Source organism: Staurois parvus, unplaced genomic scaffold (assembly GCF_062004578.1).
Source record: "Staurois parvus isolate SC_StPar_1 unplaced genomic scaffold, SC_StPar_1.0 ptg001221l, whole genome shotgun sequence".
Taxonomy (NCBI): domain Eukaryota; kingdom Metazoa; phylum Chordata; class Amphibia; order Anura; family Ranidae; genus Staurois; species Staurois parvus.
The window spans coordinates 93,751-109,109 of record NW_028319017.1 but is presented as its reverse complement, the minus strand read 5'-3'; the positions used below and the strand labels follow the sequence as shown (position 1 = coordinate 109,109).

General features: G+C 47.0%; 1 protein-coding gene across 4 annotated transcripts in view; it reads right to left on the bottom strand.

Moving 5' to 3' along the window:
- USP24 (ubiquitin specific peptidase 24) overlaps positions 1-15,359 on the bottom strand; it is a 167,293-nt gene that overhangs the window by 63,307 nt on the left and 88,627 nt on the right. For all 4 annotated transcript variants that reach the window (XM_089660267.1, XM_089660268.1, XM_089660269.1 and 1 more), the window contains exons 35-40: positions 15,144-15,304; positions 12,938-12,999; positions 8,636-8,827; positions 8,408-8,525; positions 6,011-6,155; positions 1,960-2,079 (exon numbers count right to left, since the gene is read on the bottom strand). In XM_089660267.1, the coding sequence (XP_089516393.1) occupies positions 1,960-2,079; positions 6,011-6,155; positions 8,408-8,525; positions 8,636-8,827; positions 12,938-12,999; positions 15,144-15,304 (798 nt within the window). The remainder of the gene's footprint in view (positions 1-1,959; positions 2,080-6,010; positions 6,156-8,407; positions 8,526-8,635; positions 8,828-12,937; positions 13,000-15,143; positions 15,305-15,359) is intronic.

Genomic DNA, 15,359 nt, shown 5'->3' with positions numbered 1-15,359 from the left:
AGAATAATAATTTCTACTGACAACTGAAATGAATTAATGCTCAAGAGCTAAATGAGTTGCAGTTCAGTGAGTAAAAGAAGTATTTGATCCCCTACCAACCAACAATAATTCTGGCTCCCACAGACTGGCAATGTGCTCAGGTGGTATAGAGATACAAATTGTGCATCCCTGCAACAGTGAATGGGATGACAAAAGCCCAGGCGCCAGGAAGCAATATCTAGTTGCCATGGCAACCTGGTACCTGGAATTTGTTGAGCCCTGCTGTACAATATGTGATATTTAAAGTGTTACTAAACCCAGGACCCTGCATTCACTATATCCGCTCTCCCCGGACCCTGCATTCACTATATCCGCTCTCCCCGGACCCTGCATTCACTATATCCGCTCTCCCCGGACCCTGCATTCACTATATCGCCTCTCTCCCCGGACCCCGCATTCACTATATCCGCTCTCTCCCCGGACCCCGCAGTCACTATATCCGCTCTCTCCCTGGACCCCGCATTCACTATATCTGCTCTCCCCGGACCCCGCATTCACTATATCCGCTCTCCTCGGACCCCGCATTCACTATATCCGCTCTCTCCCCCTGGACCCTGCATTCACTATATCCGCTCTCTCCCCCTGGACCCTGCATTCACTATATCCGCTCTCTCCCCCTGGACCCCGCATTCACTATATCCGCTCTCTCCCCCTGGACCCCGCATTCACTATATCCGCTCTCTCCCCCTGGACCCCGCATTCACTATATCCGCTCTCTCCCCCTGGACCCTGCATTCACTATAGCCGCTCTCCCCGGACCCCGCATTCACTATATCCGCTCTCTCCCCCTGGACCCTGCATTCACTATAGCTGCTCTCCCCGGACCCTGCATTCACTATATCTGCTCTCCCCGGACCCTGCATTCACTATATCCGCTCTCCCCGGACCCTGCATTCACTATATCTGGTCTCCCCGGACTCTGCATTCACTATATCCGCTCTCCCTGGACCCTGCATTCACTATATCTGGTCTCCCCGTACTCTGCATTCACTATATCCGCTCTCCCCGGACCCTGCATTCACTATATCCGCTCTCCCCGGACCCTGCATTCACTATATCCGCTCTCCCCGGACCCCGCATTCACTATATCCGCTCTCCCCGGACCCCGCATTCACTATATCCGGTCTCCCCGGACCCTGCATTCACTATATCCGGTCTCCCCGGACCCCGCATTCACTATATCCGGTCTCCCCGGACCCCGCATTCACTATATCTGCTCTCCCCGGACCCTGCATTCACTATATCTGCTCTCCCCGGACCCTGCATTCACTATATCAGGTCTCCTCGGACCCTGCATTCACTATATCCGCTCTCCCTGGACCCCGCATTCACTGTATCTGGTCTCCCACAGTACACAGAAGTCCAGCAGAGCACTGGATAAAGCTTGTAGGAGACGTTTTGCTTCTCCTCTGACTGTCCTATGAGGCTGCATGACCCCTGACCCTCTGTCTGGACAGCGCTGATTGGTCCTTTGCCGAGCACATACACCCCTCCTCCCACATCCCAAAAAAACGTTTCTAGCAATACACACCAAACAGAGCATGTGCACACTTTCCACTGCTGCTCTGTGCTATGGCAGATGGTAGGGGACAGAAGGGGAGGATCAGAGAAGACAGGATCAAACAGGCTTTTTACACAATGCTGAGAATTAACCCCTTAGGTTCCACAGTGAGTATAACAAGCATGCTTTCCTGCATCTACAGACTGATTGTACTGCGGGGGGTTTAGTAACACTTTAATGGTGAATACTGGTAGGCAGACATTGAAGAATCTCAAAGTAATAACCACACTTTAAATGGCCAGTAGCAGTGCCCAGCATAGTCAAGCACTGCCGTTCATCAGTTATCTGTTCCTAAATCAGTTTGCTGAACATGATCAACACACAGACCCCCCAACCAGAATTTGAAATGATTACCGGACCTCAGGGAGGCCAGGCTGCATGTACAGCTGCTGAAAGACAGCATTCATGTAACAGGTCGCTCCTCCATTCTTCAGTCCGACAAAACCCGAATTAGACCTGCTGTCCACAGGTGGCAGATACTGCAACAATAAAGGAGGATACAAAGTCATACATCATTGGGATAAAATGTCCTTAACAATTTACCCCCTTCCAGTCCGGACACTCCCCCCCCCCCTTCCAGTCCGGACACTTTCCCCCCCCCCCTTCCAGTCCGGACACTTCCCCCCCGCCCCCTTCCAGTCCGGACACTTCCCCCCCCTTCCAGTCCGGACACGTTCACCCCCCTCCAGTCCAGTCCGGACACTTTCCCCCCTTCCAGTCCGGACACTTTCCCCCCCTTCCAGTCCGGACACTTTCCCCCCCTTCCAGTCCGGACACTTTCCCCCCCTTCCAGTCCGGACACTTTCCCCCCCTTCCAGTCCGGACACGTTCACCCCCCTCCAGTCCAGTCTGGACACGTTCACCCCCCTCCAGTCCAGTCCTGACACTTTCCCCCCCTTCCAGTCCGGACACTTTCCCCCCCTTCCAGTCCGGACACTTTCCCCCCCTTCCAGTCCGGACACTTTCCCCCCCTTCCAGTCCGGACACTTTCCCCCCCTTCCAGTCCGGACACTTTCCCCCCCTTCCAGTCCGGACACTTTCCCCCCCTTCCAGTCCGGACACTTTCCCCCCCCTTCCAGTCCGGACACTTTCCCCCCCCTTCCAGTCCGGACACTTTCACCCCCCTTCCAGTCCGGACACTTTCACCCCCCTTCCAGTCCGGACACTTTCCCCCCCTTCCAGTCCGGACACTTTCCCCCCCTTCCAGTCCGGACACTTTCCCCCCCTTCCAGTCCGGACACTTTCACCCCCTTCCAGTCCGGACACTTTCACCCCCTTCCAGTCCGGACACTTTCACCCCCTTCCAGTCCGGACACTTTCACCCCCTTCCAGTCCGGACACTTTCACCCCCTTCCAGTCCGGACACTTTCACCCCCTTCCAGTCCGGACACTTTCCCCCCCCCTTCCAGTCCGGACACTTTCCCCCCCCCTTCCAGTCCGGACACTTTCCCCCCCCTTCCAGTCCGGACACTTTCCCCCCTTCCAGTCCGGACACTTTCCCCCCTTCCAGTCCGGACACTTTCACCCCCTTCCAGTCCGGACACGTTCACCCCCCTTCCAGTTCAGACACTTTCACCCCCCTTCCAGTCCGGACACTTTTACCCCCTTCCAGTCCGGACACTTTTACCCCCTTCCTGTCCAGGCCAATTTTCAGCTTTCAGCGCTGTCGCACTTTGAATGACAATTGCGCGGTCATGCAACACTGTACCCATATGAATTTTGTAGCATTTTTTTTTTTAGACAGATAAAACTTTATTTTGGTGGTATTTATTCACCACTGGGGATTTTTATTTTTTTGCTATATAAATAAAAAACGTCCATACATTTTGAAAACAAAAAAGGGTTTTTCTTATAAACTGTTGCAAACAATTTCTTCATAAATATTGGCCAAAATGCATTCAGCTATCTTTTTAGTTAAAAAAAACAAACCCCAAATTAGTTTATAACCAACAATCATAATTTTTCAAAAACGTTTTTTACATTTTTATATTATTTTTTTTTTTTTTTTTAACATACGGTCAACCATGGTGACACTGTACTACTTGTGGGGGGTGAAGAAGATTTTTTTTGTCTTTACACCGATTGCTTTTACACCCACAGAGGCTGTAAAAGCAATCATTTCTCCTTCTCTCTGGCTGCATTCTTGCAGCCATTGAGAAATACTGTGAGAGCTGTGATTGGTCACAGCTTGTCACATGGTACAAGGCTGTTGTGAATGGCCCTGTACCATGTGACCTCTGTGGTCATTCACAGATTTCACTAGTAGTAAGCAATGATGTCAGAAGTGACATCTTGCTTACTACTCTTCATGTGATCACTGATTGGCCAATCAGTGATCACATGATCAGGACCTCACACAGAGGTCCTGTACAGCGATCAGTGTTCTGCTGTATCCTCCAGACACAGCAGGCACCGATCACGGTGCCACGCGCACATGCAGGTAATGCGTGAGGACATTTATAAATGGCCACCCACTCCTGCATTGCTCCTGCCCGGCTGTTTATGTACATGGGCCGGACAGGAAGTGGTAAATAAACACGGTCACTTTGATCAACCGAGCCAAAGTTAGTGTCTGTAGATAGTTCACAACTCCTCCAACCTGTTATATACACCCAGCGATATGCCCAGTTTGTCTTCCCACCAGGGGCGGACCATTTGGAAACTTGGGCACTGCCCGAGGGCCCGGGGTCAGTAGGGGGCCCCATGAGATGCCCCTGGTACCTTTTTCATAGGCTTTTTTTGAGTTTGGGCAAGGACACGGGGGCCCCATGATCTCCTATTGCCCAGGGGCCCCATGAGTTGTCAGTCCAACCCTGCTTCCCACACTGCCGGTATGAGTGAGCAGATGAGCTCTCCATTTTGACAATGCTGGGGTCTGAGCGGCCAATCACGACGTCCGAACACTGTCATGTGAGGAACTCATGCGGTCATCCCCTAGTCTAAGCGTCAGCACCATTCGACACTGAAGTTCAGATATGCTGGGATGCTTCAAGCGGGGGGGTGCTGAAGGAACATTGTTTAGTAAATATCAGGGATGCACTGAAACTTCAGTGGCCGAAACGTTTTGGCCGAAAACACCCCTTTCGACCGAAATGAAAAAAAAAACACTGATATAGGTGGCGAAAAAAACCCGCCCCTTGCCAGTTCAGCCTTACCTGAGAAACCATGGATCCCGGCGCTTGGCACAGAGATGTGTGAAGCAAAGATAGCCGCCACAGATCTCTATGCCCTTGGAGGACTGGAGCTATGTCACTTCCCATTTTGGCCATTTTTTTTTTTTTAAAGGACTAGACCAGGGGTAGGCAACCCGAGAGCTGCAGGACTACAAGTTCCATCATGCCTCTGCAAGTCATAGCTGTAACTGTCAGTTTTGTCATCTTTAAAAATGCCTCATGGGAAATGTAGTTCCACAACAGCTAGAGAGCCGCAGGTTGCCTACCCCTGACCTAGATCAATGTTTTTTTTTTTTTTGATCCAAGGCTTTACCTTGCAGAGGAGATGTGGGGTCTTATTGACCCCATATTTCTCCATAAAGAGGACCTGTCACTAATTATTTCTATCACAGGGGATGCACGCATCTCTTGTGATAAGAATAAAAAGGATTAAAATTTTTTTTTAAAGGAACAGTGCATAAAAAAAAAAAAAAAAAAAAAAAAAACAACAAAACTAAACAAAAAAAATTAAATACATCTTTTTTTTAAAAGTTTAAAGTGCCCCCGACCCCCCGTGCTCACACATAGTGGTGAACGCAAACGTAGGCCACGCCCACATATGAAAATGGTGTTCAAACCACACACGCGAGGTATCGCCACGAACATCCAAGCAAGAGCAATCATTCTCACACTGGACCTCCTCTGTAACTTTACACTGCTAACCTGTAGAAATGATTAAAGCATCACCCATGGAGATTTTTAAGTATCACGCCAATCCAAAGCGTGACATGTTGGGTATCTACTTACTCGCCGTAACATCCTCTTGCATATTTTACAAAAAAAATTGGGGTATATATATTGTTTTTTACAATCGCAGTGTATTTTTTTCCAAAAAAAAAAAAATATATATATATTCATTTTTAAAAACCGCATTTTGGTTTTTTGGCCAAGTGCATTTTGAATTTTCATTTCGGCGCACCACTAGTAAATATAAAAGCCAAGAGTGTGGGAATATCTCCAGACACCATCACTTTGCTCTCATTGGGTTGATTTACTAAAACTGGAGTGCTCAAAATCTAGTGCAGCGCTGCATAGAAACCAATCAGCTTCCAGTCTTTTGTTTTTTTTTTTTTGTCAAAGCTTAATTGAACAAGCTGAATCTAGAATCCGATTGGCTGCTATGAACAGCTGCACCAGATTTTGCACTCTTTAACTTTTAGTACATCAGCCCCAAAGCGTCTCTAACATTTACACTCACATCAAACTCCTTGGTGAGCGCAGGGTCCACCTGATGGTGCATCGATAAGAGTTCCTTGGTGATAAGCTGCAGATTGGCCACTGAGCTCTCCGACAGCATCACCAGAACTTCGTATGCCGCCAGTCGACTGTTTACAGAACTACACCTAGAACACAGGAAGAGAATGAAAGGGATAACTAGACAGCAGGCATAACAAAGAGTACATTTAACCCCTTGGCGCCGACGTAACACAAATATGCGGCCTCACAGAACTGTTTTATTTTTCCGTGGGGCCGCATATTTGCATACCTGTCTTTGTGCTGGGAGCGCGTTCCCAGCACAAAGACTGCGGTGTCACTGAGAACACCGGGTCCCGTTCTAACGATCGGAACCCGGGACTCCCGATTCCGGGTCACATGATCGCTGTGATAGCCTCTGATTGGCTATCACAGTGATCAGTCACTGTACAGTCCGACCCCCTTGTTTTTTTTCTCTCTCTATGAATGGAGGAGAGAGATGCATTGTATCCCTCTAACTCCTGGCATAGAGGGGATAAAAAATGTTTGTAAAAATAAATATTAAAAAAGTAAATCAAAAATAAAAAAAACATCTAGATCAAGGTGTGATCTAGTTCAATGCCAGGGTTAGTGTTTGGGTCAAGGTCAGGGTCAAAGATCAGGATTAAAAAAAAAAAATTGGTATCAGTGTGTTTTAGGTAAAAAAAACAAAAACAAAATTGTGCACTATTGTTTCTAGGCTGTACTACGGGTACAAACAACAAATAACATACACATATATGGTATCGCTGCGATTGTCAAGAGCTGGAAAATGTATTTTGGTTTGTTCTTTGGTGGTAGGTTATGGTAGTAACAAGAAACACACAGCTAAATAAAAATAAAATAAATATATAAATATATATATATATATATATATATATATATATATATATTTTTTTTTTTTACTATTTTGGGCCAATTTTCCTTTGATAATAAAAAAAATCAGGAGATATCCATTACCATTTACCACCATATGAAAGCCCAATTTGTCCTGAAAAAAACGCGGTATAATCCACCTGGATGTACAAAGTGGTTGTGATGATATGGACGGTTTTACTAACACATGTCAACGTTGCAAAATTGTGCTTAGGCATTAAGATTTGTTTTACCCTTAGGCATGAAGGGGTTAAAGGGCATCTTAAAGTGGAACTTCAGTCTCCCAATCAACATTTTAAACCTTCGTGCTGCCAGCAATAGTAAATAAAGTATATAATATTCACTTGTTTAAAAATGTTTTTTTCTTTGGATTACTTCCTGGTTTCTTGCCTAGGCAAATGATGTCATACATCCCAGGAGTTTTCGGGGGGTAAGGTTCTCAGCTAAGCACAATCTCCTGTATGCATGCTTGAACTAAGGACAGATGGATTCCAGGAAGTAAATGCTGCATGAATCATCTGCCCTTATTCAAGATGGCCACGGACAGAAATGCTAGGGAGCGTTTTTTCAAAGTGATTTCACAACAAAATGAAGCATGGAGAAAGGGATGGATGGGGGGGGTTTTCTTCTGAATATTAAAAACAAATAAAATAGTGTGTTCAGATACAGTGTAGTTCCACTTTGATAAAAAAAAAAAGCCAAGGTTCTCAGCTAAGCACACTCTCCTGTATGCATGCTTGAACTAAGGGCAGATGGATTCCAGGAAGTAAATGCTGCACGAATCATCTGCCCTTACTCAAGATGGCCACGGACAGAAATGCTAGAGAGAGTTTTTTCAAAGTGATTTCTAAACAAAATGAAGCATGGAGAAAGGGATGGACGGGGGGTTTTCTTTTCAATATTAAAAACAAATAAAATAGTGTGTTCAGATACAGTGTAGTTCCACTTTGATAAAAAATGTTTTTTTTTTTTAAAAAAGGGTAAAAAATGTTACTCCTTATATCTGGCTGGTCCATTTAAGGGATTTTGCAGGCCTCAAAATAACATTTCGATACTTAACCTTTACTACGGAATTTATAGGGAACTAATGCAAAGTACCCCTTTAGTTAAAAAAAAAAAAAAAGAAAGAAAGAAAGAAAAAAAGTGTACTTTGCATCCTGTAAAGCATTGTAACAGCGATCCTCAGATTGCGGGTGCAATGCCAGAATCCTGCAGACTGTCAGTCAGCTGTCTGCCCATACCTCCTGTACAGGCAGAAAGTTACTAAGTGGCAGGAAGAATCAGTGAGCGAGTTTGCTCACCAGCGCCCTCGCAGTTCATTGGGAACTGCAAGCAACCTGCCACAATGGCAGACGGTACTTGTAGTCTATTCATTCACAGGAAACTGAATGAATGATGCAGCTGTGCGGGCGGAGCTTTGTGCTGGATGAGACAGCCAGTAAATACTGGAAGAAGTCATTGACCTGGCTGATTTCTGCCATCTTACTTTGGGTGGAAGTCCTGCTGGCTGAGCGCCCCGCTGCCAGCCGGTGAATGACTGTTCAGGATGATCCTGGAGGCTCGGAAAAGGAAGTCATCCAGGAGCTGTTTAATCAGAGAGGGTCCTGTACAATGAGAACACAGTAACATGGACAGACATGATTCAGAAAGGGGAATGTTATATCTGAGGATTACCAGGGTTAACAGACAAGCGAACAGGGGGGTGCGCACTCACCGAGCATTTCCTTCTCCGCTCCACACAGAGACAACAGCGTCTTTATAAGCCGGAGGTGACCGGCCAGCCACACGTTGTCCGCCTCGCTGGTCTCACACTCCGCCGTGCGGTTCGGCTCAAAGTTATCCAACCACATGATCTCGTCTTCTAACATGGTTGCTGGGCTAATGCTCAGCTGCTCCATCTCTGTTGCTGTGAGGGGACAATACAGGAAAAGACGTTAAGGTGGAAATTCTTTCAGAGGTAGGAAGAGGTTTTAGAGCGCTGGGTGTCCCTACTGAGGACATCAAAGGGTCTATGGACTTGAGTGAGGCAGCCGGCGAATGTACACAGACTTGGGTTAATGCAGTGTTTCTCAACTCCAGTCCTCATGGACCCCCAACAGGTCATGTTTTCAGGATTTCCATTATTTTGCACAGGTGATTTGATCAGTTTCACTGCCTTAGTAATTACCACAGCTGTTTCATCTGAGGGAAATCCTGAAAACATGACCTGTTGGGGGTCCATAAGGACTGGAGTTGAGAAACACTGGGTTAATGTAAGAGTGCCAAACAAGTCAAACTTGCAGTTTATTTGAAGTCTTGTAGACTTCACCTCCGCAACATCTCCAAGATACGACCATTCCTAACCACGGACACCACTAAGCAACTTATTCACTTCCTTGTTATATCACGCCTTGACTATTGTAACTCCCTCCTCATTGGCCGACCTCATTGCAGGCTATCCCCTCTTCAGTCTATCATGAATGCTGCTGCCAGACTCATCCACCTTACTATCTGTTCTGTATCTGCCACCCCTCTCTGCCAATCCCTCCACTGTCCTCCACTCAGTGTCCTCCACCCCTCTCTGCCAATCCCTCCACTGTCCTCCACTCAGTGTCCTCCTCCCCTCTCTGCCAATCCCTCCATTGGCCTCCACTCAGTGTCCTCCACCCCTCTCTGCCAATCCCTCCACTGACCTCCACCCCTCTCTGCCAATCCCTCCACTGATCTCCACTTAGTGTCCTCCACCCCTCTCTGCCAATCCCTCCACTGACCTCCACCCCTCTCTGCCAATCCCTCCACTGACCTCCACTTAGTGTCCTCCACCCCTCTCTGCCAATCCCTCCACTGACCTCCACTTAGTGTCCTCCACCCCTCTCTGCCAATCCCTCCACTGGCTTCCCATTGCCCAACGGATAAAATTCAAAACACTAACAATAACATATAAAGTCATATATAACTAATAATATAATGCCCCAAATTACATCACCGATCTTGTCACTAAATATCACCCAAACTGTCCTCTCCGCTCCTCACAAGACCTCCTGCTCTCTAGCTCCCTTGTCTCCTCCTCCCATGCTCATTTCCAGGACTTTTCCAGAGCTTCCCCCATCCTCTGGAACTCTCTACCCCAATTTATCAGACTATCGCCTACTCTGCTCACTTTTAGGCGATCTCTGAAAACCTCTCTCTTCAGGGAAGCCTGTCCTGCCCTCAGCTAATAATGGAATCTTCTACTCTTCCAACCACTCCATCTCCCACAGTTACTACCTTTTGTACCACTATCCCCTCCCTCTTAGATTGTAAGCTCCCAGGATCAGGGCCCTCCTATCCCTTTTGTATTGAACTGTATTGTTGCTGTATTGTCTCCCGTTATATTGTAAAGCGCTGAGCAAACTGTTGGCGCCATAAATCCTGTATAATAATAATAATTTGCAATGTCCATTGAAATTCTGCATTTCATTTCTGATGAATTTAAGCCCTAATAAGAGGAGTCCATTAGAACCCCTGAAACATGATGGCATTTGAGCCAATATGTGTACTACGTCCAGTGGCGTAGCACGCGCGTGTTGAAATTAGATCCACAGCAATCATGGCGTCGGCTGCCCGGTGTCCAGTGCTGCCGCTATCGCTCAGACTCCTTGCAGAGCTTTCAGTTGGGACCTCACCAATCCCAGTTTCGGCTCCTCTGCAGCTCCCCACTCTATCTGGCCCACGTGTAGGGAGGAGAGCCGGCTACTCCCTAGCAGTGTGGGAGGAGGAGGTGGCACACAGCTCACACTGGACTCCACCACCAGTCCGATGCCAGCCAGGCCCTCAGAGAACACCGGGTGGTGTGTGGGGGACGTGATTGGAGATCTGCTTTCTCTTTTACCCTCTTTTTTTTCTGCCTCTATTTTACTCTCTCTTGTTAGGTACAAACAATGCTACACCACTGAGTATGTCACGTCTGAAGATGTGATCAGTCAGCCACAGTAAAACGATGCATGCAACAAGTCTAGCATTCCTGCCGCAAAAGAACTAAAATTGTGCCTTAAACGTTTCCCCGCCGCAGTATAGCAGCTATACTGCTACCCGGCGGCACTGGTGCGCATAATCACGTATATATAAGTGACTTTGCATTTCCGGGTAGGGGGGCGCATTTGAGCAACGTGCGCGCCCTACCCTCACAGCCATTCGCGGCCACGGATGTCAATCACCGGGTCCTGGCCAGTGAATACCCACCAGCACCCGGTGATTACCGACAATCACCGATGGGGAGGAAGACTGTTTTGTTTACAAACAATCTTCCTCCCTGTCAGCTTGGGCACGCTGCACAGCACAGCCATCCCAATCAGTGGGCTTACAGTGAAGCACACACCCCCCCCCGCCCCCTAGTAAAACACTCCCAGCACATAGTTAACCCTTTGATCGCCCCTCACATTTACCCCTTCCTGCCCAGTGCCATTACTACAGTGTCAGTGCTGTTTTCTGTCATCTTTCGGATCAGATCTTGAAAATGCTGAGTAGCCCAAATCTCTTGAGCAGCTGACCCTTCACTGTGATGTTGTCTTTTTGAAAGATTTGGGCTACTCCATATTCCTTGGGATCTTGTCAACAGAAGGATAACATCAACCCTGCACTATGGAAGTTGGAGAGTGACAAATTTCCAACTATCCCCTCCCCAACTCGAACACAGGTTCTTTAACCTCCCTAGCGGTCTGATTATGTCCATATTTCTGTGTTCAAAGCTGTACCTTTTTTTTTGCATGGAAAAATGTTGCTTTTTTTATTGTAGGCCTGTCATTTTTAGGAAACACTCACTGAAATCTGTCCAAACAAGAGTCTAGTAAACATCCCGGGTATGATAAAGTTTGAAACACTAAATCATAAATTATAACTTAATAATCATAAAAAATAATATAATACTACAATTAATTCAATAATGTAATCAAACCAAAAACACTGAAATTTGAAGTTCGCACATCGCTGAGCAAAGTCGCAGAATCGTTTTCAGTGTCTGATGACAAATTTCCCCCACCAATCATTATCACTCAATTCTGCAAGTGGTTCTGATTTACTATCGCTGTTCTCTAGCCGGTCTAAAACCGCGTCTGACCTAAAGGGACGCTTTTTGGACGCCATGGACGTTTCTTAGTTTCCAGGCAGAAAGAACAGTAAAAATGCAGGCAAGGCGCCGGACAAAGCACTCGGGACAAAATGTATGTGAAATGGTTTGATACAGGAATGTTATACTATGTGATTTTAGTGTATTTAGTGAATGTCACTTTTTCACATTTTTTTAATTTCCCACCAGTTCCATCCCCCGTACGTCCCGATGTTGCAGGGAACGGAACCCGGAAGACAGATGCCGGGGGGACATCGCGGGAGCGCAGGACAAGGTAAGTGAAGAAGAGATCCCGGAGCAACGCTGCAGTGTATTCCCGAGTGTAGCTCGGGGGGGGGTTACCGCTTGTGGTGCTGAAACTTTACCCCGAGCTACACTCGGGAATACCGCCAGGGGGGTTAATGCAGGGGAGGAGAACACCTTGGATAAGCAGACCTTGCCACTGAGACTAGAATATGCATTAGAGGGAGAATCTAAAATCCAGTGCTCTATACAAGTCACTTTGTTCAAGCGGAATATAAAATAGCAATAAAGATAGTAAATGTGGGTTCATCAAGCTACAAGGGGAGCAAACAGATCCAACTCCAGCAACCATTATTGGAAATGTTTGAGTAAACAGCTGCCCAGATAGGCTCCTGAACCAATTCCGGCACTACAAGGAGGAGGAAGAAATGTTTTCAGTTGTCCCAGGAGTGAGGGAGGCACAGAGGCAACAGGCTGTGCAAGAGACGGACTTAGATGAATGACACCCACAACAGTCTAAACACAATGGATAAATCCTGAGTACACCAAACAATTTCCAGAGAAAACAACAAACGGGTAATAACATTTATGATTTATTTTTTTTCGGTTGATGTACATTGCGTTTTTAATTAACTGTCTGCTAATTAAATGACAGATGTGACTTCAAGCATTATAAAACGTTTCACTTACTAGTCAAGTCATCCAGTAGCTGACATCTCAGATCAAAATATTCTGTACACTGGGCTAACAATCTGAAATACACAATACGGTATATATAGGATACAGTGTATAAATCTATGAGATATAAAAGCAATGTTTACTTACAAGAAAGATAAACTATTGATAATTCTTGGGGTACTAAACATACCAAGAAGCTGAGCATGTCTTAAGCCGGCCATAGATGGATCAATTCTCGGGTGCTTCAGCGGGGAACGGTCCAGATTCAATCCATCTATGGGCAGGCTGATTTTAACCAAGTAGGTCGATAAATCGACTTGGATACAACCAACCTGTCGGATATTTTACGATGACTTCCGCCGGCTATGGAAGCTAGCAGTAACCGTGTTCTGTCGGTAGGGAAGGCTCCCTGTCGGCAGAACACAACAGCACTGCGGGAAGGATTCCCCCATCAACACGGACTGTGTTCCTTCCACCCGTGGCCAACAATACTGCAGCTGGAAAGAAACGAGAGTCACAAGTAGAAATCCAAATACAGCAATTGTGTAAAATACCAACAATTCCAGCGTATTTATTTTTGTGGTGGCCGCTACGATATCCAACACGTAAAGTGATTGTAAAGCCTACAGTATTTTTTTTTTTAATTTAAATAACAAACATGTAATACTTACCTGCTCTGTGGTTTTGCACAAAGCAACCCTGAACCTCCTTTTCTGGGGTCCCCCGCCGGCATTAGGGTAAAGACCCTTCTTCTGCCTTTACAGCCACTTTAACCTGGACATAGACGGATCGAAAGTTGGCCATTTTAACAGGGAGCGGCTGAAATTCAATTCATGCGTATCCACTCCTGTTTGACAGAAGTCAACCATTATATTGATTTCTGTCAAACGGGAATGTTGGAAAACTTTTGTTGATCAGCTGCAGTCGCTGATCAGTGTATTTGGGCAGCAGAGAGGTCCGCTGTCAGAATACAATGTCTTGGGGGTGGGGGTTGTAGAAATCGGCCATCCATCTTTTCTATGAATGGAGGAATCTGTTGAACAAAACTTCAGTACAGAAGAGTAGGCTGTACAGCTGTGCAAGCCTGAAGGATAGGCATGAGCTCCCGAACAATGGTCCTGATCCAGGGGTTGGGAGATACAGGGATCATTATGGGTCTTCTGATATGACTTTATTACCGTTTTTTATTTCTGATCCCTGGCTCTACTTTTCAGCTCTAAAATCTCACTGACCCCCCCGTTCACATCTGTGCGGGTGGTGCCGCTGTGGATCCGCACGAAAATCCGTGCAGCCGCACCACCCGCACAGAGAATTGGGAACCCGCGGGTGGGTGCCATTAATTCTAATGGCACGCTGCCCACACTGGGAACCGCAACCGTACTGGGAACCGAGGTTCCAGTGCGGGCTGCGTTTTCAGAAGAAGTGCAGGGACTTCTTCTCTGCATGTCACGGGGCACGGAGTCCGTTCAAATGAATGGGCTCGTGTGCCCATGTAAAACGCGGCCCGCACGGCCGCATATTTGTGCGCCGGCTTAGGCTAGGATCACATCTGTGCGGGTGGTGCCACTGCGGATCTATTTATTTCGGGTACTTATATAGCGCCATCAATTTATACAGTGCTTTTTCCATATATATTGTACATTCACATCAGTCCCTAACCCTCAAGGAGCGTACAATCTAAGGTCCCTAACTCACATTCATACATACACATACTAGGGACAATTTAGACAGGAGCCAATTAACCTCCCAGCATGTCTTTGGATCTGCACGAAAATCCGTGCAGCCACACCACCCACACAGAGAATTGCGAACTCGCGGGCGGGTGCCATTTGTTCTAGTGGCACGCCGCCCACACTGGGAAATGCAACTGGGAACCTCGGCTGTGTTTTCCAAAGTAGTGCAGGGACTTCTTTCCCTGCTTGTCACGGGAGTCCATTCAAATGAATGGGCTTTCATGCCCGTGCAAAACGCGGCCGCATATATGTGAACCGGGGGTAAGCATACAAGGGTGGGGAAAGAGAAACTCATTGACTGTCCGTGTCCCTTGCCCATGCACAAAAACCTGGATCATGGGGGGAAATGTAGTTGGGGAGCTGCTGCTACATCACAAAATTTTGCGGTTGCTCAGAGTAAATCTAAAACCCTTCATAAAATCAATATCGTGTGAATACTGAAAAGAACGTCTATTGAACGTTGCAGACACCACAACAAGTCTTACCTCTGGTTGATGCCTCTCATAATGCTGGTCGGTGACCACAATGGCAGTTGTGCAGACAAGACGACCCCCAGCAGGAAGAGGTTGGGCTTTTGCACGTCGGGGTAGGCGGATGTGTCTGTCTGACTCAGTGTGTACAGTTGGTCGCAGGCAACACGGCGGATCTGCAGAAACAGAGACACGGGTGTACTGAATGCTGCCTGCACAGAGAACCGCGGA